The sequence below is a fragment of the Vanellus vanellus genome, assembly GCF_965231255.1.
Source record: "Vanellus vanellus genome assembly, chromosome: 1".
In the NCBI taxonomy this organism is placed as follows: Eukaryota; Metazoa; Chordata; class Aves; order Charadriiformes; family Charadriidae; genus Vanellus; species Vanellus vanellus.
The window spans coordinates 154428032-154454533 of NC_138905.1; the positions used below are offsets into that span (position 1 = coordinate 154428032).

At 42.7% G+C, this 26502-nt stretch overlaps 1 protein-coding gene across 1 annotated transcript in view; it reads right to left on the bottom strand.

Annotated features, from left to right (window-relative positions):
• Positions 1–26502, bottom strand: part of TMEM255B (transmembrane protein 255B) — a gene marked incomplete at both ends in the record, with an annotated part of 80414 nt that overhangs the window by 27885 nt on the left and 26027 nt on the right. Inside the window, one exon of the mRNA XM_082481427.1 lies at positions 16288–16377. Coding sequence (XP_082337553.1) covers positions 16288–16377 — 90 coding nt within the window. The remainder of the gene's footprint in view (positions 1–16287; positions 16378–26502) is intronic.

Below are 26502 nucleotides of genomic sequence, written 5' to 3' on the forward strand. Positions count from 1 at the left end.
CATTTTGACCATGCACCGAGAGTCTTTTCTGGAGTTATTAACAGCTTTTATCTCATTGCCACCAAGCTCATCATCAGCTTTTGAATTCAAATGTCAGTTTAGTTTTACTTTATCAAGTGGGCCTCCAAGTCTTTCCATTTCTGCATTTCAGCAGTTTTCTTCCCCTGTGATACTAGTGTTTGTTTTCTACTTTTTCTTCTGTGGTTTGTACTCTTGAGAGCATCACCTTGAGTGAAAACATAGGAAGCCGTGGGCTGTCAGTGCATGCTGGCTGGGATTTGGAAGGTTGAATGCTAAAAAAAAAGACTAAGCAACTTCTGGACTCCCACAGTCCTACGTCTGTGCAGCAGCCTAGCTCTGAGGTTATGCTCCTGCCAAGGGCTGCAACGGACTGGACCATCAGGAACAGAATGTTTGCAAAGTTTTTGTCATTTTTTCAAAATTCAGCTGATAATTAGCAAACTATATAAAGAAACTATAAGCCCTAGAATTAGGTTTTCACATGTTCATTTGACCTAATCTGCAGACTTGGCTAGTGTATGTTGATTCAGTTTTTACATGTATTGCCCTTGCCTTAAAAGTCAACGTAAAGTTGAACAAACCCTTCAAAGTGATGTAGAGTGAGACAGAGAGACGGGATGCTTCTGTCCACGCCATACTCCTACTGTAGCTACAATGCATTAGTGAGCCCCTGCTGCAATCAATACATTCCCAGTTTTCTTTAAATACTTAGGAGGCGGTCATGACAGTATTTGTTTACATGCATTGGGTGAGGTCATGCCTTGAGAGCAATGCTGAGAGTTTCACTCTAGACTGCAGTCAGTACTTACCCTTTCTCGTGCTTCTCCATCTGCCCTGAATGAACTTAACTTAGGAGCCAATCTAAGGCTCCAGCCTAGGGACCCTGCCTTTCTCGACTGCTATGCTGAAATAGGCTCTTTCTAGGATTTCTATTTAATTTGAAAGACTAGATCCTACAGAATCCTCTTCTCTTAATGCTTGGGAGCAGTAGATATTCATTTCAACTCTTTCAAACCAGCAAGTACTCAGAGTACCTGTATACTGTCCTGGCTGAAAAACACACATACATGCATCTGTCTCACTTTGTATTTCCTCGTTGATTTTTCTTCTACGTAAAACTTTTTTAGTGGTAGCCTCAGTCTCACTCTCCTTTATTTGGGGGAGATTTCTGGGCTGGCAATACTGCTAACAATCAAACGAAAAGCCTCCAGATGCTGGAGTTACCCCGTTGCTAGATGATGTGCACAGACAGATCTGTTCTTGATGTGGACACAGGTTTGTTCTCAGATGGATATCATGCTATTAGGAGAGCTTAAATCCTCTTCAAATAGTCTTTTTTCTTTCAATTACTTTTGGCCACACTCTGCCTGTCATGAAGGCAAAAGGAGAGGCCCATTAGCCTTCACCAGCACGCTCGGTGCAGCAGGACAAGTAGAAGAAACGGGAGCTGACTCCCCTGCACATCCCCATGGAGGTTCAGCAGCCCCGGTGCCGTTAGCCGACGCAGGCGCAGGTGGTTGCAGGAAGAAACGAGGTGTGCGCAGAGCTGCTGAGTGACACCATGCCCGTCTGCTCAGGGGCTGCTGTGCTGCAAACCAGTATCTCAGCAGAGGCAGTTACTCTGGCTGTACTGGGAAGTGGGGGCCACAGAAGGCTCCAGCAAGGAAGCCTGCTCCTGCCTTAATACCTCTGATCCCTGGCAAATCCAAGCCGGGCACTGGAGTATGGCTGCTTTGCTTTAGTCAGGTTTTGCGAGCTAATGTCTCTCAGGAGGAGGCTGTGGACTTCCCCATGATACCTGCTTTTTCACATAGTTAAAAACTTAGATTTACGATTGGCTTTTACACAAGTTTCTAATGATGCAATTAGCTGATATTATTCAAGACTGTAATTTTAGTTATTGCTTGATGCAGTTAGATATTTAATTGCTTATTATAGTTGATTACTTACATTGATTACATTACCTTGATTATAGGGTTTGTTACATGAACTGATTGCTCTGTCTTGATTATAATGATGTTGTGCCATGTGAGTAATTAATTTTTCCACAAGAATGCAAGAACTGTTTATTCTGTTTCTGGTAATGTAACTCAAATACATGAAATACAACCCGTCTCCTCTCTTTTGCCTTAATGCTATCAGAATATGGAAGAAATACATAAGTCTCTAAGTATACTAATACAGGAAATGTCATTTTGCAACACACTAACCTTTACACATCTGAAATACTGAATATCCTGCTGACTGAAATGTAGGGGGTTTATATTTATAACGTTCTTTTGGATTTATTTTACATTAAAGAGAAGGAAAAGAGGCTGCATTAAATGCATCTAGTTGAGCAATATATATTGAATGTACAAATAAAATGCTGGAGACTTAATTAATGTTGCAGTGTTGATTTTAATTTTCAGGGCATGGCACACCACTGACAGGGACCTTTAAATATCTCCACCCTAAGCTAGGTAATGTAATAACTTTATGTATGAATTTTTTATATTAGGTATTGAGCAGAAAACACACACGAAGTAGGTGTTTATGCCCAGCAATTTGCCATCAAACTCCCTGTCATGCCTGTAAAGGGAAGACCCCCATCGACGCACATCACAGCACACCAGAGCCCAGGCTGAAAGGGTTCATCCAAATGGAAGGGACTGCAGGACTAGGACCCAAAATATAAGGCAGTAAGAGTCCATGAGAGAAGCCCCAGGAGGAATGGAAAGACATGAGTTGCAAAATTAAGATGGTCTAAACAATTAGTGAAATGATTCATGCATACCCTGATTGTGCAGGGACAATAAGCTTTTCCCTATCTCCACCGGCTTGTTGTTTTGAAGCTCACATGCATTACAGAAGATCAGAGATGTCAAATACATGGTCTTCAGTGCTCCAGAGGCAAAAAAGCCACTGCATATACTACTGTTTGGAAGTGTGAAGAGACCTGCACTGAGACACACACAAGGAAATTCTAGGCAGGTTCCATAAGAAATTTTTTTTAACTATGATATCTTAAAAACATACTTTTTCAAACTTGGAATTTCTCAACAAAGACTAAATAAATATATTAAAAGTGTTAACTTTCACAATCTATCAATGCTGGTGCAACATCTATTTTAATAAGCTCTTAATAGAGCCATAAATAATGATCAATCTGAATCAAACTGAATACCTGGGAACACACTTTTCATGGAAATTATTTGCAACTGAATAATCATCCACCCACAGAGGGAGAAATTACTGCTGCATGATATTATTATTCATACTAGTCATAGTTTCTTCTTAAAGATGAAACAAACAAAACCTCTGTCTTTGTGAAGCCTTTTGCTAGGGCAAAATGCAGCGTGCTTAAATACCCTAAATTTTTACTCTAGTCGAATTTAAGGACTTTTACATACTTTGCTGATTTCGACCCATGTTAATAAACAGCACTTTTTCCTTTTTTTAACTCCACTAGTTTCTGCACAGGGCAACTCGAAGCACTGTTTTCCTTTGACAAATGATGGAAAAAAATGCCAAGTATTCTTGCTGTAGTCTGAAGTTTGAAGGTGGTTACTCCCTCTCCCCTCTATGTATCTGTGTAGCAGCTTTGAATTTTTTTTCCATAGAACAGAAACATCTGTTGATAGTCTAGAAACATTTCTGAGAATAGGAAACAGTGAAGGTAATTATCTTCTGCTGGCAGCACATCAGAGGGAAGTAGATTGTGCTTTCCAGATCAAACTGCAAGCCCTTTGCCCCAGTCGCCCACCTTTCTTAGGATTAAACTGTAATTAACTTGCTTTGTATGCTTTGCATAAATTCCATCATGGCTAGTGCTTTGTAAAGCAAGGTTAAAGATGGAAGTAGGCAGTAAATCTCCCTTGATCTAAGCTGCTGTTATACATTGCTAAATAAATTCCCCCCTCCCCTGAACTGACTTTTGGATGCACAGGAGCCACACAGATGCCAAAGACTATAACCTATGGAAACACATGTAGATTATAGAAGACTATAATCTATGCACAAATGCAGAAGACTATAATCTATGGCAACTAGAATACCAGTGTCATTTTAAACATGGATCAAATCCCGCCTACTTTCTCACTTCTCGTTATTTCTCACACTAATAATATGATTATTAATGTGAACAAAATGTTAAGGATTTCCCTCCATATGCCTGGATTTGATTTACAATATACTCAGTGGAGTTCACATCTATATAATTACACTGGAAGCAAAGGTAAAAGAAAATTATTTCATTTTCAGAGCCAAAGAAATTGGAAGTGCCAGATTTGCTATTACCCCAACACACTGAAAATTCTGCCCTGTTGTGCATCGACATTGTGCTTTTTGTGAGACAGGATCACATAATTAAATGGCCATTAGCCAATGTGTGGGTCATTCCCTTAATGTTTTCTCAGAGTGCAAACTCTGAACTTAAAATAAGAGTAGTCTTTCTCCCTCCCTATTGCTCGCAATTGTAGTAAGATGTCCCTTACTACAATCTTCATGAAATTTTTACCTCAAAGCTGTATTACCGCAGCTTGAATGACCAAACTAATGACATTAATGAGGGATATCAATGTGGGCTGTTACATCTCAATAAGGGAAGCCAATGGATGAATGTTTGTGTCACGGGGCTAGGGGAAGCTGGACCAGCCCTTGGTTTTGCCAGCAGTGAAGACTTTTGTCCTACACAGTGGTGCAGATGAAGAGCTGGGAGGGCTTGAGACAGCCTTCTCTCTACCCCTGTCCTGGGGCCGCAGAACAACACAACGAGACCGCGTGGTAGATGTAGAGAGATATCACTGGGGAAGGAACTGTGAATCTCTCTTATTCCTTCCCATCGACAAGCAAATTGCTCTTTGGCATCCAAACGCAATGTGTGTGCTGCCTAATAGTTGAGACATTTGTGTTTGGTTGGTGCAATTCCAATCCTTTTCCCCCAGGAAAACAAATCACAGCAGGGAAGAAAAAAGGCATTTTAAAGAATTTGCAACTCGGCTAAACCTGAAAGGAATTTCAGTGAGAAAAAAAAAAAGTGAAGCTGTATAAGCAAGGGGCTTTGTGCCTGCCAATGTGAGAGGCTGTGAAAACTGGAGAGGGGCATCTTAAGAGGTTCTCCAAAAAAAAAGGGTTGCTATTATTTTTCTTACTGGAAAATATCTGGCAACCAAATTAAAGCATCCTACCAGCTCCTCTGTAATGTCAATATATTCAGGCTGTATGCACAGTACATACCTGTCTGGAAAAAGAGGAGTATTAGACTGCAGATTCTTGTGGACAAATTCTAGTAGAGATATTATTTCAGTTGTGTTCATGTTAAAGATTGCATTTCCTTTGCAGATTTGAAGACCAGCAAACCTGGATCAGAAATCTTGATAAATGCTTTTCAACTGTTTTTAATCTGTGAACCCCTAAATGTTTTCCAGCAGGGAACAGGTCCTGGCACCGCACAGAGAGACCTGCTGACAAGAGGCAATAAAGTTTTCACCTGACCATAAAAATAGTTCACAGAAGCCTTCTTTGGAGACCCTGCTCTTATAATGACATTCTGAATAACACAGGCTAAATAACTTCAGCCTAAGACATCAGTGTCAAGTTCATAACTTTTGGATAAGCTTTGTAAGATTATGTAAAAAGAAGCTTGGGATTTAAATATTTCAGTGACAGAGAACCATCCATACTCTTGAAAAAGCTGTTCCCATAGTTCATTATGTCAAAACTGTGTCTGTGTCATGGTTTGAATCTGTTTAGCATTGATTTCAACCCACTGCACTTACTTGTGCTTTGGTGTGAGAGACTAAAAGCCCTGTGCTATCAGATAACCTTTGATTATGTAGATACCTTAGAGAGGCCAAGATCAATTAACCTCTTAACCTTTTCTTTGATAAACAAAATAAATCAAACTTCTAAGTACTGTTGCTAATGGTGCCACTCCAAATTTCAGATTTTTCTTCTCTGAACTCCTTCCAAGTGGATAATGTCCTTCCCAAAGCACTCCAGAGCTGGAGTCAGTAATCTAGCAATGGTCCCACAGGCTATACCTGTATTGCCAAATAAAAGCCAGAGACCAATCTGCAGTCCTAAGCCCACATGGTCCCATCTACACTGTTCACATATACACAGCTTAGCATCATCTTTCTAGATCAGATTTGTTTTCAAGAGCTTGTGGGGGTGGTCTGAAACTGAGCTGAAGTGGCAGCTAACCATTAGACAGAGGTCTGATGCTTGAGTTTATTCCACAGCAGCAGAGTAGACATGGCCACTAATACCTTACAAAATACTTGTCATTATAGGTAACTCAGATTCCTCTTGCTAGTAGACACTACTGTCCATTAATTCATGGGTTATGTTAGATCAATTAACTACAGTATCTCCCCAGAAGATTACTTTCATAGAATCATAGAATCAGTGAGGTTGGAAGGGACCTTTAAGATCATCAAGTCCAACCATTAACCTACCCTGATAAAAACACCACCACTCCTAAACCATGTCCCTAAGCACCTCATCTACCCTTTTCTTAAACACCTCCAGGGATGGTGAATCCACCACCTCTCTGGGCAGCTTATTCCAATGTTTAATAACCCTTTCAGTGAAAAAATGCTTCCTAATATCCAATCTAAACCTGCCCTGACATAACTTGAACCCATTTCCTCTTGTCCTATCACTTGTTGCCAGGGAGAAGAGGTCAGCTCCCATCTCTCTAAAACCTCCTTTCAGGTAGTTGTAGAGGGTGATAAGGTCTCCCCTCAGCCTCCTCTTCTCCAGGCTAAACAACCCCAGATCCCTCAGTCGTTCCTCATAAGGTTTGTCCTCCAGACCCTTCACCAGCTTTGTAGCCCTTCTCTGGACACGCTCCAACACCTCAATGTCCTTCTTGTAGTGAGGGGCCCAAAACTGAACACAGTACTCGAGGTGAGGCCTCACCAGTGCCGAGTACAGGGGGATGATTACTTCCCTAGTCCGGCTCACCACACTATTCCTGATGCAGGCCAGGATGGTGTTGGCCTTCTTGGCTGCCTGGGCACACTGCTGGCTCAGTGAACTTTCTGTTCAGATTTTTTGCCACATTGTTGTTTCATCCCTCGTTAGACATGCTGCTTTCCAAAACACAGTGGCTCCATCCTAGAGCTAGGATGTCCTTTTTCTCTACTCTGCTCCTTGTGCATCAGCTGAAAATACTAGCATGGCAAAAAGGCATCCAAAAACCCCTCCTTTGGCCCAGGAAGGTTCTTCTGGCAAAACCACAATAACCAACAACAGCACCAATGGGGGAGATCTTCACCTGTAAGTAGGTGATTTTGCCAGAGCAGACAGCAAAGCAGAGCTTCCAGGATGTGATGTGGCAGGAAGCACCAGACATCTGTAGATATCTGTAACTCATTCCAGGGCTCTCCATTCAGCTGGACACGTATCCAGCATGAGGAGCTCTTCTACCATCTGGACTGTGATGTTCAAAGAAGAGTATTCGTGCTTTGATTTAAAGTATACTCACTTGCATTTGGATGCATGAACATAACTGTTACGTGAATGTGGTCACAGAATCATAGAATGGCCTGGGTTGGAAGTGACCTTAAAGATCAGCTTGTTCCAATCTCCCTGCCATGGGCAGGGACACCTTCCACTAGACCAGGTTGTTTAAAGCCCCATCCAACCTGGCCAACCTGGCCTGGTCATCTTGCAGCACAAAAGAGAAATCTTAGCAGACTGCTTGCCAGAGTCCTCCTTTGCTGCAACCCCTAAACTAAGTCCATAAAAAAGAATTAATCCCTTCTTGTAATTTAGTAGTGCTGTAGGAATGCAGTCTGCACTTCCTTCCTCAGTGTCAGATGCAAGGTCTAATACTAATGTTTAATATGGTGGGATAGTTGACCATTGGCTTCAAAATGCACTGCTTGCAAACTTAAGCACTTTGTATTTAAGAAGTTTATCAGTAAAACAGTTTTCACTTTAGTGGACCATCAATATAAAAATCACTACTGAATTAGCGCTAGTTTTCAGTTACAAATGTTTAGTGCTCACTCTGCTAAAAATACCAGCAAAACCCTTTACGGTATATGCTATGCCATGCTATTATATTAATGAGTCATACAGGATGGAAATGGAATTAAAAGTAATTAGCTGTAATTTTGTCTCATGTAGCAGCATGGAGAAAGTAAAAAGCATTTAGTGTTCTCCTGTTCTCCTCCAGAGAACCCAGCTTACTTAATTGCAACGAGAAATTCTTTCACTTGCGTTTTCTACCACCAGTCGTCAAGGTAACAACTTTGTTAGACATGGAATACAACTATTTGTTTTCTTCTTCAAAGGAAAGGCCAACAGGCTTGCTCAGAACATTTTCAAATGGCTTTTTAGGAGACCTGGCTTGAAGAGTGCAAGGCTTTGGGACATGACAGTTAGCCGTGTCACATGCCATGAGCTAATGAAGTCACCCTGCAGTAAGATGCAGTGGTCGTCAGCGAAGTTGCTGGGCACCCCTGCTGCAATTCTTGACCGAGCGTCTGTAATCTGCACAAGAAGCTTCAAAGATGGGAAGAGGACCGATGTTCTCGGCCATTGCATGTGCAACCACCAGATGGTGCCATCAACTCTTGAGCGCACACACGCAGCACCTGCATCTTCTGCCCAAGGCGTGGGGAAGCAGCAGGGAACCTGCAGCTGGGTGGGCCTCCCTGCCTGCGGTCCTGCGCTTACAGTGGACATCATTAGATCTTCACGGCATTTCAGACTGTACTTCTCAGACTAACTCATGTCCTGAGCTGAGGTGTCATAATGTTTGACTGTTTCAGTCATCGTCGGGTTCCCTGCTTCCAACTCGGCTCAACATTGGCTTTAAGCTAAGCCAAGTGAAGGACTACAATTTTGGAATGTATTTATTTGTTCACTGGGTGGGGGCTGCCATCTTGATATTACTTAGTACAACAGCTTTGAGCTCTACCAACCAGAGCCCAGCTCACATCAGCACCCACAGATGAAAGACTCCATTTTCCCATTGTCAGGTCTGTATGCTTCCCAGAAGTGAGTTTATATAATGCCACCCTTACTAAACAGCATTTTGAGTAAGCATACATAAAAAGAAGATAAATATCTGAAGTTTACTTTCTAAACTCCCAAATCTATACATAATTACCCAGCTGATACGCTACAGCAGTCCATATACTGCACTTAAACGATGCGGGTGAATAAGGGATAAGTGGTTTAGTGTCCTCCAGTTCAGCTACAGGTTCATTTCAGGGCTTAGTGCCTGAGGATATGTTCCATTTTAATTAATTCCTTAAGCCACCAAGAGGAAGAAACTAGATCAGCTGAAAATGAAATTACATCAATGTGACACAGAAGTGGTTTTGCAGAAGAGGAGAGGAAGCCAAGGGACAACCTAACACTGCCTGGTTTGATGTGCTTCTCATGATGGACAAGCAACTCTGTTTCCACAGCACCCTCCTTTTCCTTATTCACATATCTAGTGTCTTTCAGAATAACTACTGTTAACAGAATTATCCTACATCATGAAAGACCTACAGATGGTCTCTTATTCCTCTGCCATTTCACTGCTATGATCCAAAGCAGTCTGTAGCAAGAATAAAAAAGTCCTTCTATCTCCATAACCAAAGCAATCATTTGTGTTTGTGCTTTCTAGTGAAGATGAGCAAATCCCCACTGATCTTAGGCAAGATAATCTTATGGATAAACAGATTTTTTTCCTTTCTCTGGACCAATTTTCCCAACATTTTCACATTCCACCACTTTCTCAGTTTATTATCTGTGGAGACTTAAAAAAGTTTTGAATGGATTAGGGCCTATTTCTATAAAAATAGAGGTCTGAAATCACAAAACAACAGAGCAAGATGCTCTTCTCCTCAGGATCTCTTAGCACGATTTCCCTTAGCATAGTCCATTTCAGGTTTCGGTTCCTAACACAGTACCTTACCATAGTGCTTTCTCAAATTGCCAGTAATAAAGTAATGAAGTAAGCCATGTTGTTGGCTGCCTGTAAAACATAACCTGAAGTGCATCTGATTATTCTGCCAATACGTCACATCACCGTTCACAATCAGAAGTTGTAAGCAGCTTACAACCTTTCAAAGGATCACCATCCATTACACTATCCAAGCACTCATTCAAAGGTGTGTCCATTGAATCCACCCAGATAAAAAACATGGAGGCTGCTTCTAGGAGGCCCCTGGTGACTATTTCAGAGGAACATCTTGGAAGCACTTCTAAGAAACTTTAGCTGCACAGCCCTTGTCTGAGTTTTTCACCAGACCTTACAGTTCTCCATGGCAGAGAAACCCAGCTGCAAGCACAAGGGGACAGGACGGTGCGTATGTGCAGCAGCTCTGATCTGTAGATTTATGCTGTCCTTTCGTTGCACCACGTATAATCAGACTGTCTTAAAAATCACTTCCTTTTAAAGCAAGTTCCTGCTGGACCATAAACTTTGTTAAACCAGAATTCAGCTAAGACGATGTAGCAGTAATTAATGATAAGGTATGTCAGGGTCATTATCAAAGTCTTAGGTTTTGTAAACACAGAAAATTCAGCCCAGCTCATGCTTAAAAGAAAGCCAAAAATGGTAATGAAATGGCAATTAAGAGACCATCCAAACTTTTTCATTCTTTTCTGTTGGTTATAGACACTTAGCAGTGAAATGTAGTGCATCTTTAAAAATAGTTGAACCTGAATCTAAATTCTTTGACTGTATTCTGTTAGTTTTTGTACAGTGACAATGTAAAATCCTGCATCTGAGCTGGAATAACCCCAGACAACAGTTCAAGCTGACGAGGTAACAGCTTGGCAAAGAAAAAACAGATGTGTTTGTGGACAAGTTGAACATAAGTTAGCAGGGAGCTTTTGCAAAAGTGATGGCCAACTGCGTACTGCGCTGTATTAGCAAACCATCTCCAGTACGCTGGAGGAAGTGATTACTCCTTTTTGCCAAATGCTCATGAGGCCACATCTCAGTATGGTGTCCAATTTTAATCCTTCTCCAATATAAGAAAGACTTTGACAGATTACAATATGACCAGTGGAGAGCCACTAAATAATCAGAAGACTGAAGGACAGGATGTACCAGGACGGGTTGAAGGAACTGGGCTCATTCAATGAGCAGAAAGGACAGCTTAGGGGTTTATTTATTGCTATATTGAACTACACGAAGAATTGTTATAGAGAAGACAAAGCCAAAGAGATGTGAAGATAAAGGATAACGGCAACTGTCCCAAGTTGCAATTTGACTGCTGTATCTTCTGGTGTTCTCACTGGTATTATCCCAAGCTCTTCAGCTCTGCTTTTTCTTTTTAGTGGATCCCCTCTAATAAATCTGTCCACTCAACAAGACCAAAAAGCAGTTCTTACAGTCAAGCACAAAGGACTTCCCCTGCCTGAGCCCTCGGTTTCTCCTAGAGCTTTCACGCATGCCAGAGTCTCTTTTTATCCCATAGTTTAGGAAAATGCAACTGGCCATGTGTCAGTACCTATGTTCCATGACTCCAAGCTGAGCATGTGAAAAGATGATACAAAGCACTTGTCCCCACAGCTTAAAATATCTCCCCATGCTTTTGCTACCTGTCATCTTCCTAACCTTCTCAGGAAACTCTTGCAGGCAAGTTCCTTACTTCATAACTGCTGCTGGCTATTTTAGGTCTGCCTAGGGGATACCTGCAAAGCTAAGGATCACAAGGCAATGGTCAAGGCTTCCAGTCATGGATAGGAAGGTAGTAAGTGCTGCAGAGAATGTGTATGTGAGATGGGACAGGGGGGTCTCCCTGTGTGGTGAGAGGATGCTGTTGAACAGTCTCCATTAGCTGTTGCACAACTGGGCTATTCTTATCTGCTAAATAACAAAATGTCTCAAACAAACAAACATGAATGCAGATAAGGGATACCTGTGATCATCATATTTTTCTGAAATAACATCATGTTGTGGTTTAGGCCAAATCGGCTACTAGGGACCTGGGGGACCCCAGATGGGACCGACAGATGCTCCCCTCTACCCCTCTTCAAAGAGAGACGCAGAGGAGGAAAAAGAGACTTAAGAGTTTAGAAGGAACTAAACTACTTTAATGAAATATTAATAATAAAATAAAAAGAAATAATGAAAAATATACAAAACCATATCAAGCTCCCGAGATGACAATCACGACACTGGCTGGCACTGGGGCAGTCCCAGGCTGGACTCAGTGACGGACAGGAACTGGATTCCAGATCTGCATTCAGGATCGGGATCACAAGTAGACAAACAGAGTCCTCTTCAGACATCGGCCACTGAAGGAAGAGCCCTGACCCTTTAATCCCTCAGCTTTCATATTGAGCATGAGGCAGATGGAATACCCTGTTGGTCAGTTTTGGGTCACCTGTCCTGTCCGCTCCTCCCTGTAGGTGGGACCCTACTATGCTTTCCCCTTCCGACCCTCCAGCGGGGCAAACAACAAAGTTGGTTGGCCTTGGGTGTTACAGCAATAAGTATAAGCAGGAGCCTCTCTGCATCCCATGCCTGGGCATCAGCTATAAACATTGGTCTTATCACTCTGAGACAGCGAACATTGTCTGCACAATATGCTGTTAATTTCAGTAGTTAGAAGAGGTCCAGCTAAGAAGCGAAGTTACTGAACAAAATTAGTTCTGTTTTACCTCAAACCAGGACACATCACTGCACATTAATTCCAGCTTTGATTTGTTTTATTTGATTCTGGCTTCTTTTTTTTTTTTAGGGTGAAAAGTGCAGCTGAAGGGAACAATGGCAAAATTAACTTTACACAGTAAATTACATCTGCATTATTTTTTAAATAAGCAACTGCTATTTTAAATCAAGCTACCTTTCCTTCAGTGTTCTTAATTTTATAAGTGCTGTGCTCCAGAGCTTTCTATTAAGCAAAGTGTGTTAAAATGAGTCTTAAATAATTTAAATCTCTTTTCTGAAATACATCCCTTTCCTGGAAGACTTTTTTTTTTCAATTTTATGCCTTCTTGAGAAGAAAATAAAACAGAGGAAGTATTTTATTATTCTATCCACAGTTTTACAAGAGCAGGAGAAAATGTGCAACAGTAATAGTCTCCGTTCCACAGCAAGCACACATTAAGAAAAATCTATAATAATGCGATTTGTCCTCTTCACATCACTTCCAACGCAAATGAAGTTAAAAATAAAATGAAAAACAGGAGACATTTCTTATGGATGTTGCATTTGTTGTTGGTCTGAAGCCTGCCTGGCTCCAGCTAGTTCTTCTCCCTCCAGGAGAAAAGAGACCTGGAGCCTTGGTGTCAGCACCCTGATACCGGGGACAGAAAAGTGAATGCTGCCCAGCTTCTCCTCATGAAAACTTTATGGCTTTCGTGTAGTCCTGAGCACCCGCTCTGACATGCCAGGAGTTTGTCCTTTCCCTGAATGGAGAACAGTTTAGTCCCATTCTCCAGTAGTTATCCCCCAAAGGCAATGGCCAAAGTAGCAACAGCACAACACAGGTCTGAACACAGCTGGTACTGGCCGGGGGGGAATGGACTGAACGTTGTCTCCCTGAAGGAAACTAGCTGTGATGCAAAGGGGACGTAATACAGTGGCAATGACACCACAGTCTGCATGACACACCTTCTTTTGATAAGGCGCCACTGCTCCTGTAAATCAAACTGGGAGTGTACTTACACTACCACCCCTATAGTTTTCCCTGGGTGTGTTAGTCAGAGAAATTAGGTGATGTACACCTCTTTCACCTGAGCCTATTAAGCTCCTTATTAGACAGAGGAGGAAAATGAGATTGAGCATGACCATATTGATACCAAAATCAATTTTCCAGCAAAATGGTACTACTAAGTATTTCTTTGTTCTGTAATACATGAAGGAGACCAGAAGAGACAAATGTGATAAAACTCAGCCCAAATGTATACAGCTGGAAACGGATTTCCATGAAGCGTGTCATGCCATGATTGAAGCAACTTCATGTCATTGGATTGTACATCTCCAGCACTCTAAGGGATGGCTGGATGGTAACCAGCCCCGTCCAGTCTCCAGCTCTGCACAGACGACACAGTCATACCCAGTCACTGACTTAACCAGGTACAGAACTGCATCCAAGACTGTAAGATGCTTTCTTCTTGTGTGAGTGCAATGACTCTGTGCCTTGGTGCTCTCCTATGACAACTCACTGGCCCACTTTCTCCCCAGAGAGCACTGCAATGAACTGAATCACTTTTAGTTCATAACAACACACCAAGGGCATGCCATGACAGCAAGCAATGCCACGCAGCTATTTATGCTACAGTAAAGAGGAGATGAATATAAACTCTAGGTTATGTATGAGATGCCGTTTCTTCAGATATAAGGGTGCAATAATATTGTTGTTTGATTTAGATGGAAAGCAGCATCATTTCTAGAATAGCAAAGTAACATATGTGAAAGGCACTTAAAGCCAAAAGAGTGCAAATTGACAAAGGAAACACCTAGAAAGATGACAGGGAGATGCCTGTCTCTGTGTTTGAGACTGAGCACACACGCTGTCCTCTGACACAGTAACTCGCCTCAGAGAAGGTGACGCCACGTCTAACCTCAGCGGTGGGGGGCTGTGGCTGCACAGTTGTGTTGTGGTTATAAGGTGTAAGACTGTACAAGTGCCATCTGAAGACTTCCTAATGATCACATCAAAGCAGAACAAAAATAAGCCTGGTTCCTGGGAAATTAGGAGACAGGTCCAATATTTGGATAAGTGGCAATGGTTTTCTGGGGCACAACCACTGAATTTTCAGGAGCAGGAAACCTAAATAGGAATCTGCTCCCCTCCTCTTTTAAGCAGCTCCCATGGAAAGGCTCCCTGGGCTCATGCTAGTCAGGGACCAACTTATACCAGGTGTCATCCAGAGCAACAGCAGGACGAATCCAAGTAAAAGCAGGCCACTTCAGCATCTGGCAGGGTCTGTTTACCACAAAACATGATTACAATCCAGAGTGTTTATTCATGCTTAAATTGCACAACTCAGTTGTTTATACCAATAGACGTCTCCTTCCTTATGCAATGCATGTGAGGTTCTGAAGCCCACATTTGGTCCTCTTCAATAACAGTAAAAAAGAAATCAGTTTACAGCTTTATGCTCCGAATGAGCCAAAGCCTAATTATTCTGATGTATTTGCAAACCAAAAATTAAGTATAGTTCTACTGATGCCAGTGGTGTTACGCTGCCCCTCAATGAACATAAGCAGAAAGATGAACAGGCCCATAATATTTCATAGCAGTGAGGGGGTCATACACCCTCACACTTGCTGTATTATGCAGCACACCACACCTGAGTTCTAGTGTCTATTAAAACTTATAACTAATTGTTTCCTGATGCTTTTGGCAACCAAAGCTCAATTAAAAGGTTAGGTTTATATTGATTTTTAGGTATTCTATCACAAAAGACAGAACAGCAAACAACACGTCTATTATGTAAACTGCCATATTCAAATGACCCCACAACTCTGTCTTGTTCTTCTACTGATCCTTTTTGTCTAATATTTTAATTTGAACTCTGTGAGTCAAAATAAAAAAGCTTTGTTCTAAGCTTGTCTAGTGCTTACACAAGAAGGCCATGAGAACGATTCCTAGGTGCTCATAGACAGTAATGAACTACGAGTAACACTGCTGCTACTGCAGTACTGCGAATGCCTATAAACATCCTTCTGAAGCAGAGACGGCAATAGGTTTGGGGGAAGAAGGGAGGACTGGGTTTTGAAGGCTGGAAAAACTAGTCACTCTGGTTAAATGACCCATCCTTAGATGGCAGGCAGATGGTGAATTTTGGGTTTGTCATTCAGTAGGTTCCCCCTTCACAGTACCTCTAACCAAAGCCTGACACTTCCTCTGCTGTCTTTGCTCCGACAAAATGTTCCCTTTGTGCTGTTGCAATCCACCTCCCTCGAAAGATCCCATAGGGACTTCCGGTGCTCATCACTGCCTGGTGTGTTCCAAATCCTGACCATGCCCACAAAGCCTCTGTGCAAAAGGAAATAAATGCTGGTGGTGGCTGAAATGTCTTCCCTTTCCTAAGCAGGTATGCATTTTAGCACACCTGTTGTTACATCATTTTACATCACTTCTGTATTTGGAACTCCCTGAGAGATGAATAAGCAGCTGGCACCATCTCTGGGTATTGGCATGATAGACTTTCCTGTTAATTTTTTGCCAAAAGACATTTCTCCAACAAGCAGAACTATCAAAACACCTAATATGCTGCTAGACATAAACCAAAAGAAAACGCTTTCCTGCTAGAAATGACATAAGTGATCAAAAATGAAAGATGACAGAAAATCACTGTACTTACTATGTGTCGTGCTGCAAACACTCCATCAACTATTGCACAACAGAACGCTGCTACCACGCCAAAGCTGATAAATACGATGGAGGCTACTAACTGAGGAGAGAAAAACAGATTTAGTAATGTTTTCAATATAATTCTTTAAGTAATAAAACAATTACACTAATTTTTCTAGTATTCTTAAGCAGCATTTCCCCCTGCTGCAATTCACTTTAGATCAGTGTGGCAGGATGCCAGTCACACAGTAGAAAAAAGGCAGAAATTCTTGATGCTGAGTTGACATACCACCAAGTCTACCAGAAAAGCTTAAATCTTTCCAGAGAAAATTAGGTCAGCCGTAAGATTTATTAAATTCAACAACAATTTCTTCTAAATCAACTTATTTAATAAAACGGCAGCGGTGTCCATAGGGAGCGTGGCAAAAAGCCGTGTTTCTGTTGGCTCACATCAATCTCTAGAGCTTTACTACAGAGGTAGTAGTAGTTCACACATACAGATAAAGACTCTGTAGGAAGTTAATAACTAGCCCATGAACTCTCAGAAGGCTTTTATCATCCCAAATATCTTATGAGAACTTATGCCACAACAAAATCAGAGACTCATGGACTGGTAGCTCGGGAAGGACTGAGGTGTGCTGCCTTGGCCCCTGCCCTTGCTGGGGCTCCCAGCCTGCCCCTCAGTCTTAGAGGGGGCACGGCAAAGCACAGCAGAGCTCAGTACGTGTCCCGGCTGCAGCGCAGACAGCACGCTGTCTTTGACAGCCTACCAGACAGAGCTTCAGACCTCATTCTACCTCCCACGCTGCTTCGTTCATTAAGCATTATTAATTCTTTATCAATGGGACTGCGGATAGCATAACGCCACTGCACTGCTCTAGTACAAGCGATGGTGGTACAGCGGGCTCGGGGGAAAAGGCTGTGCAGGTTTGGGCATGCTGAGCTCCCTGCTAGCTGTGCTCACTTTATCTCCAAGGATGACTACAGCTGCAGCTCTAGCAGCAACTGCAGGGCTAGCACAACCCCGGATATGGCAAGCTTACTGCCCAACTCACTCTGAAGAGAGCAACAGGACTCAGAAAGGCCGAGCACTGGTATGCATCTCCATCAGAGACCAGTCGTTGTGCTGTTAGCAACTAAGTGTTAGGGCAACTAAGATGATTAAGGGCTTGGAGCATCTGCCTTATGAGGAAAGGCTGAGAGAGCTGGGACTCTTCAGCCTGGAGAAGAGAAGGCTGAGGGGAGACCTTATTATGGCGTACAAGTATCTAAAGGGTGGGTTGAAGGAGGATGGAGCCAGGCTCTTTTCAATGCTTCCAAGTAACAGGACGAGGGGTAACGGGCACAAGTTAGTACACAGGAAGTTCTGTTCAAATACACGGAAACTCTTCTTTACGGTGAGGGTGACAGAGCACTGGCACAGGCTGCCCAGGGAGGTTGTGGAGTCCCCTTCCCTGGAGATTTTCAAGACCCGCCTGGATGCAGTCCTGAGTAATGTGCTCTGGGCAATCCTGCTTTAGCAGGGGAGTTGGACTAGATGATCTCTAGAGGTCCCTTCCAACTCTGAAAATTCTGTGATTCTGTGATTCTGTGGTTCTTGAGACAGCACTGCTTTGTTTTGAGGGCACGTCTGAAGGATGCAGCGCTGTGAGTGAGGTGAGATAAGTGAGTCCTGAAAGAGAAATCCTTTGTCCATCTGGCAAGGTGCTCCTCTCGGACTCATTAGCTACACCATCAGATGAGGAAGAGATGCCGTCACTTCTTCCTGTCTCAGATTAGATGGTTTTGTGAATTTGAGGACTCTGCACCTTGAGTTTGGATGAGTGGGTACCTGCAGGGTAAAAGGTGAACCTAACCAGCACTCTCTGTCTATGTTTTTAATATAATTTAATGTACTTCTCCCACATCTCTGGAATTTCTCATGCAAAGTCACAAGAGGAACTCTTTGAAACATCCTATATGATAGGTTAATTTTGATTTACAACAGTATTAAGTTATAGTTAAGAAATGCAACAGATTAAAAAATTCCCTTGAAAACAGAACAGCGTCCTTAATTGATAGAGCACATGGACCAGGGTTTCAGCTAAGAATCTGGCACCTTTTCATTATTTACCAGTCATTAATTACTCCTTCACAACATGTATTTCAGAAATGAAATCAATAGATTACCAAAATTACATCCATACAATTCATATATCCCTTTTGCCTTAACAAAATCCATACCTGCATTACCTAAATACTGTTTTCATGTGTAAAATTTTTAACGCATCACAAACCTACTTGAAAACTGGACTCCTTAGCCTGTGTTAGGCTAAGAACAGTACAATGTCAATAGTGTCAACAGGGGACACAGCATCGGTGACTTCCTCAAAAACACGCGTATTGGGCAAAAAAGAAATTACAGCCATATAAGCCCATAGCATTGGACACACACGTCAAAGCAATATCAAACATTTGGAAATAAGAGCTCGCAGTGAATCAGCAAAAAGTACAACTTAAAAGCAGAAGAATCACAGCTTTTAAATGCTTTTTGATACACTCTTTTAATCTCTCATTAGCTCATGGGTCTAGATGATGTAATCAGAAGCAAGCCAGCACTGCCACAGGTATTGCTGTGTAATCGGGATCCGCAGCACTGGGAGGAAAGGGGCACACAGAAGTGGCTGAGGCTGATGGTACCGGCTGACCTTGGGAACCTGCTGCATTCTCCCTGCAGCCTGCTCCATCCTGTCGTAAGGAGGCAGAAACCCTAAGAAAGCACCGTTGGCTGCATCACCCTTCAACCTCCATAGCTGTCCCTTGGCTCTCCAGTATGGCGCGTCATGTCTTGTGAGTCTGGTCGTCTAAAGATCTTGGCATGCAACTCATCAGACCAAGAAGGCTGTGGACTCCTCGTAGAGGGAGAGCTATTATCACTGCAGACCAGTGGGCTGGGCTGCCCTGCGGCAGCTGCGTTTTCTACAGACCCTGATCTCTTTATTTGAAAAAGTAGAAGTGTTTAAAAGTTCAGATTAAGTCATTATTGTCTGATACCTCTATCCTGTTTTTCAAGTCATAACAGTCAATCAAACAATTAGTGGGCTTAGCCAGGTGTTTCCAAACTGCCTGAGCTCAGGACGAATTTACTGGAAGCTGACCTCAAGGTGGCTTTTCATTTCACACATGAGCAACTTATTGATGATCTACAATCCCCAAACCAACATTTTCCACTCATGGAGATAGCTTAAATGACCTAATGAATATGCTGGCCTTTCAGTTTCACCATATAGCTATGAGACAGCATATACAGGTGCACAGTAAATTGTAGCACAGACAGGAGCTATGGAGTTGGCTTTGCATTCCTCCATCATGCTGGTGAGCATCTACCCATTCAAGGAGTTGCGTGCAAGCCAAATGCCGTCAGCCAGAGTCTGCTGTTCTTATCCATGACTACTAGCAACTACTTCAGTGAGTGGTCCCTTTGAAATTAAGAGGACCATTTCTTGACTGAAGTAATATTTATTACAATGCTGAAGTGGTAGAATGTGACACTCGGAGGTTCGCATGACTTAAATTGACTTCTATATGTATTAGAATGATAAAAGAAGTACAAGATACAAGGTACAAGATACAACACAAAGAAAACCTTAAAATAAAATTACAGATTTATATTCTCTCTCAAACCTCCCATTGCTTGTTGAGAATGCGAGAAACACATAAACAAAGTACAAAATTAATTACTGCTAAAAACTGCAGACGAGACAGCCGAATGAAGAGCTGTTGTGAATTCAAAAGCTAATTTTCTTGAGTGGTAGGTGATTGCTGAAGTTGTGAGTTCACGAGCCTAGCACTCTCAAGAAAGAAAAGTGAAAAGCGGTGCAGTTCATTTATACATAGAGAATTTTTGTTGACAGGTGAACGAAACAGCACTTGAAAAAAAATAAATACTGAACCATCTCACCAGCTCATGTCCATTTTTAATAGCAGTATGTTTGTTTCAGGAAAACCACTCATTGTTTATAACAACATATTTTAACAGTTATTCAAGAAAGAGTTTTGCTCTTGCTGTGCCATTGCTCTGCAGCCAGGCTTCTCTACAGCTGTAATTATCAGAACATGTTTACTCTTAGTTCTGGTACAGAATACTATAATTTGGTTATTTACATGGGAACTATGAAGCCAGTTATTAAACAGTTAAAACTGTACTGTGTGGGCCTAACAATCAAAACCCAAAGCCAGTTGTTTAACAGAGATGTTTTAGAAAAAAGGAGAGCAAAATTCCACTTGGAATGAGGGACTTTTGCACATAGTATTAACTGAAAAGCTGGTATCTTCAGTCGTGCCACAGAAATACGAAAAAACACTCAAAAATGCAAAACTAGTGAAAGGCTGGACCACTAAATTCCTACGTGCCGCCCTTTATTGCAGAATTCACCTGTCTTAGACAACCTCTTCTCCTTCAGCAGGCATACAGCACCGCTGGCTGCACGGTGTCACCCTCCTGTGCGAGCAAGCCTCATGAAGGCAACAGAGCCAGGGGACACCCCGTGGCCACAGAAGCTGGTCACACACGCTGTTCCACCGTCAGAAATGCACCTGGCACAGGTACTTGGCAACCAACAGTCTCCCACAAAGATTCCCAGGCATGGTTTTGGAGTTAAGAGCTGGCCACAGACCAGACCCGACAGGGAGTTTGATGCGTCCACCCTGGCTGCAGCCGTGCTCTCCCGTACCCACCACCCACCACACCTCAGGTCCCCAGGCACTTTGTGTACTGAATCCCACGCTGCTGGCACCGTGTCCCCACTGTGTGACACGCGGAGGCGTGCAGCTGACGTTTGCCAGCAGACACACAGAAAATCACATCGCTCCCCAGCACAAGCACCCACTTGCTACAGGCTGGTACCTCGCTGGCTGTTTCCAACATCCCTGAGAAACACCTCCGCGAGGCTCGCTGGGCTCCAGGTCTCCGTTCTCGCACACGCCTGCTTTCCTCATGGCTCTAACTTAGCCCTTACCAGCTTTCAGTGGAAAGGCACAACTGACCAGGTAATGACAGTCACTTCTAGCACCAGATGCTGTGTGAGATCCCACATTCTCTCGATTTAGATTAAGTAGATCCGAGATTTTGGAAAAATGCATGGATTTTTGTTTTTGAAATCACCTCACTATCAGATGTAAGTAACATTATATCTAACAGACTCCCTTTGCTCATGCTAAATGGTTAGTTTTGCATTGCACAGACTCCAACATCTCCAAGGATTGTGCTGTTCATCAAATCTCTCTGGGATTTTTTTCCAGGCAAAGGAAGAATCACAGTTACCCTCATCAATGTAAACTGAGAAACGCTGTCATCTAATACCTTTTTGCTCTTGAAAGTGAAGGCTTTGCAAAAGGCTGTGTAAATGTTATGCCACAGGTTTGTAAAGCCCTTTTTATCCCCACACATGTTAAAGCAAACATATTTGGGAAAAAAAACCCCAACACCTATGCATGGCTCAGTGTGTTGTAGGCTGTCCTAACATTACATTTCCCAAAATACAGTTTAATGTAAAGTGGGCCTTTTTACTGGTTTGATTTCCTTATGTCTCCAAGCTCAGAACTTAATATAGGCTTAAATAAACCTGCTGCACTTTTTCAGTATGCTGAGGATGAAAATGTAAGAGCAAAAGTTTACAGAAACTATATCACAAAATCCAAAACAGAGAATGGCTTTCTACCACTGGTGCAATCTCAACCAGGAGCTGCATCTGTTACCACGGCACCTGAGCAGGGCTGTAGGTTACTAGCCAGCAAAACTAAGACAACTAAACTCATTGCATTACATTTCAGATGTTGCTATCACCTAAATGCTGCCTGTCTTGTGAGGTAGGACAGTATAAAAGTACTTTTAATTGTGAGTTAATTTTCTCTAATTTGGAAAGTCCTTTCCTATGTAGCTCCTTCCCACAATGGCCACATTTTTCCCCTGCCCGTGGGACAGAAGTTTTACTGCTGTGACGAAAACTAAGCTCAGGCAAGGCTCCTACTACGTTGGTTTTCACAACTGGGCTAATTAGGAGGTTTCTTGCTACACCAGGTAATATGCTTCACAATTTATGGTCTGCCAACTTATTCTTTCCAAAGGTTGGTTCTTCAGTAATAGCACTGCTGTAATTGAGGCTCTGCTGTAGGGTTGCCACACCATAGGAGATAGGATTATATCATGTTTTTATTCATTAATGACAGTTCCAATCACAGCACAAGTTACAATGACACAAATTCGTAATCATGAAAGACTTTTCTGACTGCTCAACCTATGCCTGAAAAACTATTCCCTAGACTGGCTTCCAGATGAAGGAAGGAAGAAAAATAAACACAAAATGTCTCTTGGTTTTAAGAGCACCAGTTTAGGCACAGCTCAGGAAGACAAGGACTGGGTCTGGGATCCCATGCATAAACACTAACTTGCTTCTGACTGTAATATACCTAATAACGTAGCCAATGCCCACAGCAGATTCCCACATTACCAGAAAGGTGTGGTAGAGAAGACAGAGACTGCACACATGATGATGTCAGGTGTTTAGACCAGGTCTTACATTTAAATCAAGTTATCAAGTTAGAAACCTACAGCCTTTCCACAGTATCATCCCTATTGAATTCAGCAAGTCCGGTGACACATTGTTGAAAGTTATCAGCAACAACACAGATCATAGAATCATAGAATGGTTTAGGTTGGAAGGGACCCTAAAGATCATCGAGTTCCAACCCCCCTGCCATAGGCAGGGACACCTCTCACTAGACCAGGTTGCTCAAAGCCCCATCCAGCCTGGCCTTGAACACTTTCAGGGATCTGGCATCCACAGCTTCCCTGGGCAACCTATTCCAGTGTCTCAGCACCCTCAGAATGAAAAAATTCTTTGTAATAACTATTCTAAATCTCTCCTCTTCCAGTTTGAAGCCATTCCCCCTTGTCCTATCACTATATGGCCTTACAAAAAGTCCTTCTCCAGCTTTCTTGTAGGCGCCCTTCAGATACTGGAAAGTTGCTATAAGGTCTCCCCAGTCTTCTCTTCTCCTGGCTGAACAACCCCAACTCTCTCAGCCTGTCTTCAGAGGAGAGGTGCTCCAGCCCTCTGATCATCTTCATGGCCCTCCTCAGGACCTGCTCCAACAGGCCCATGTCCTTCTTATGTGGTGGGCTCCAGAGCTGGACCCAATATTCCAGGCGGGGTCTCACGAGAGCAGAGTAGAGGGGCAGAATCTCCTCCCTCGACCTGCTGGCCACGCTTCTTTTGATGCAGCCCAGGACAGTGTTGGCCTTCTGGGCTGCGATCTTTGATTCAGATTTTCTTCCCAATGCTGTTGTTAATAGCACCTCAGGGCATAGAGCTGTGCCTATGTGACTGCCTACTGCCATCTGAAACAGCGTCTTGCTCTCCTGTCCTTAGCTTGGTTCCCTGCTGCCCAGCCCTCCCTCCTGCTCTCACTCCCAAAAGGGTGCATCCCTGCATACCAGCTCCTGCACTTGCCCGAATACGGAGCAAGCCAGGGCAAGTCACGCACGAGGCAGAAAACTGCTTGTTCCCCCAAATGAGCTAAATCAGGTAACTGTAAGGACAGGTGAGCCCTAGACTCAGTGCAAATGAGAGGGTGAGACGCTGTGGCCAAGACAGAAAGGAAGGAGGCAGAAGTGCTGACAGCAACTATTAGGTTGTCTCACCTATTTCATGTAATTTGCACTCCTAGAGATTATCAAAGCAAAAGCTAGATTTTATCCGTAATGAATAAATGATAAGGACTGGGGTTATTTTGCTGTTTGTGGTCAAGGAGACTTTTGTTTTACTGCCTGTAAAGAAGTCTGCTGTTTTCCAGTATCGTGTCAGGGATAATTAGGAAAAATAGCAACATGAAAAGGCCAGTTGGTATAACACAGACAGGGGAGAGGTCCCATGAGAAATTTAAGCAACCTCACATGCATAAAAAGGCAAAATTAATTAGATAAACACATGTTGGGAAAGAATAGAGAAACCACAGGGGAGGTATCAATTATTATGCCAAGGAGAAAAAACAAGATCAAAATCTGCTTTCAAAGTAAAGGTGGCATTTGCATTCAGAAAATTTCTCTTTTTTTCTTGCCCCACATGCTGAAGGGCAGAACAGTGAAAGGCAGAATTCTCAATATCTTTTGTTACTCCTGAGATTCTCACATTCCATTTACATCATATGCAGGTATAGTCAATGCATACTGCTTTCTCATTTTCTCTTCCAGCAGTGTTGATGCTGAACTTTTCCAGACAATTCATCAGTTAGGCTACTCGTAAGAACAAGGGATGGCAGAAGTGCCCATAGTCAGGAAATGCGCAACAGGGTGACTTAATGGTCCCAGCTCTCCCCCCCGCCAAGAGGGCTGAAGCAGCACAGTTGAGTAAGACAAGAAAGGGAGCACAGGCATCTCAGTCTGCTTACTCCAGCTCCTCCAGGCACACATGGAGATCTTTACGATAGGGACTGTTTCTTTACTGGTCATGTAAATAGACTTCTTGAGGTACCTGGAACTTCAGTTGTGCCATTTGCTGCGACAGTTAGTTATAGAGATGGGGGAAATTAACATCTGATCATACCGACACATGCCCAGGGTTGCGTGATAGGTATGCTGGATCCCACCATAGGAGGTGGCTCACAGCCAAGCTGCCATGGAGGAATGTCCATAATGATACAGAATGTGCTGGCTGCCACACAGGCCATTGGCTCTCCCAGCTCTGGGACATCTCTCACCAGGCACAGCTGAGCAACCCAAAACCACCCAATATCCAGTGCCCAGGCTCTCCTGGGCAGGGGAGAGGCAGCAGTGCCATGTTGTGTGGTAGGAAGCACGAGCTGGTGACCAGCAGGCTGCATGTTCTTCTCAGTACCTGAGGCTTCAGGGAGCTCTGCAAAGTAATAGGCGTCTGTATAGCATTCTCCCTAAATGCATAATATCACATAATTGTCTGTACACGTTTACAAATACACTTACCTGAGTTAATGGGCAGTACTGATACTCTCTGCTTTTCTCTCTTTTTCTAGTATCAGCACTGGATTCTCTACTATGGATATCTCTGTACACGCTCAAGGATTTCTTCCCAGCAAATTTCCCTGCAAGCTTTGACTAACTATATGTTTAACTGGCTTTGATTCAGTCTCATTCCATTTTCAACACAAATATTTTCTTGAGGAGAAGCACAGGAAAACCCATCTCAACTTCCTCCTCCATCACTTTTGGCTTTCTTTATAGTTTTCACAAGCCAGCATCCTGTTCCAGAAGCATCCATCTATTATTACTTCTGCTTCCATCAGCATGTTTGTTACCGTCTCCCTGCCTCTATTAGTTTTAAATTCTCATTTTTATTTCAAAATTGGGAAGCTCTGCTTTATGGCCTACCGCCTTGTCCAATAGGGACTTTATGATATCACCCTATATGCATCAGCCACTCCCAAGCAGCCATCTTTGCTTCCCATTCCTCTTCAGGACGTGAAAGCCCATGGTTCAAAACTGCTCCTTAGTACCCTTGTTGTTAAGCTCCTCAGAAGGCTTCCCCAGCTGCCCACCTACCCACGCACAGAGCATCTCTCCCATCCTCCTTTCCCCCTCCCTGCCAGCTGGCAGTGCCTGTGCCGTTCTCACAGATGTTGAGTACAGCAGCGTAACTCTTTTGCAAGTCCACTTGCCAGTTTGCCACTAGAAAAGTGGCATGGCAACGTTTTGCCTTAACATTGTACTGTCCAAATAAAACCCTCATACACCAACCCTGACAGTTCCCTAGTCTAGGTCTCTCGGTTGATTTCACCCTTTAGAAATGTCCTCTTAAGCATTAATCCTTAATTTATACCAAACCACTTTGCACTACTCTTTCTGTAACTTATTTTGTCTTTTATTCTAACTTGCTAAAGCATTTGAAGATACAGTTTCTGTGATAGATGCTATATGAAATAAAGACGCATTTTCCTGTATTTTTATCTTCAAGAATGAAAGAATGGTGGGAATTAAATCAATAGCCATTATGGAACATGAGACAAAGTTATTGAGAAGGGTCACCTCATTAATATATTCTTTCTTCTCTCATAATCTAATATTAGTCACAAAACCAGACTAAAACAGCCAGGAAATTATTTCAAACTGTTTTATGAGCAAATCTTTACTATAATGACCAACCTACTGAATGAAATAACTTATATCAAGCAGTTTCTGTGCACTTAGATTTCAAAACTGAAGTCATTGCTACAT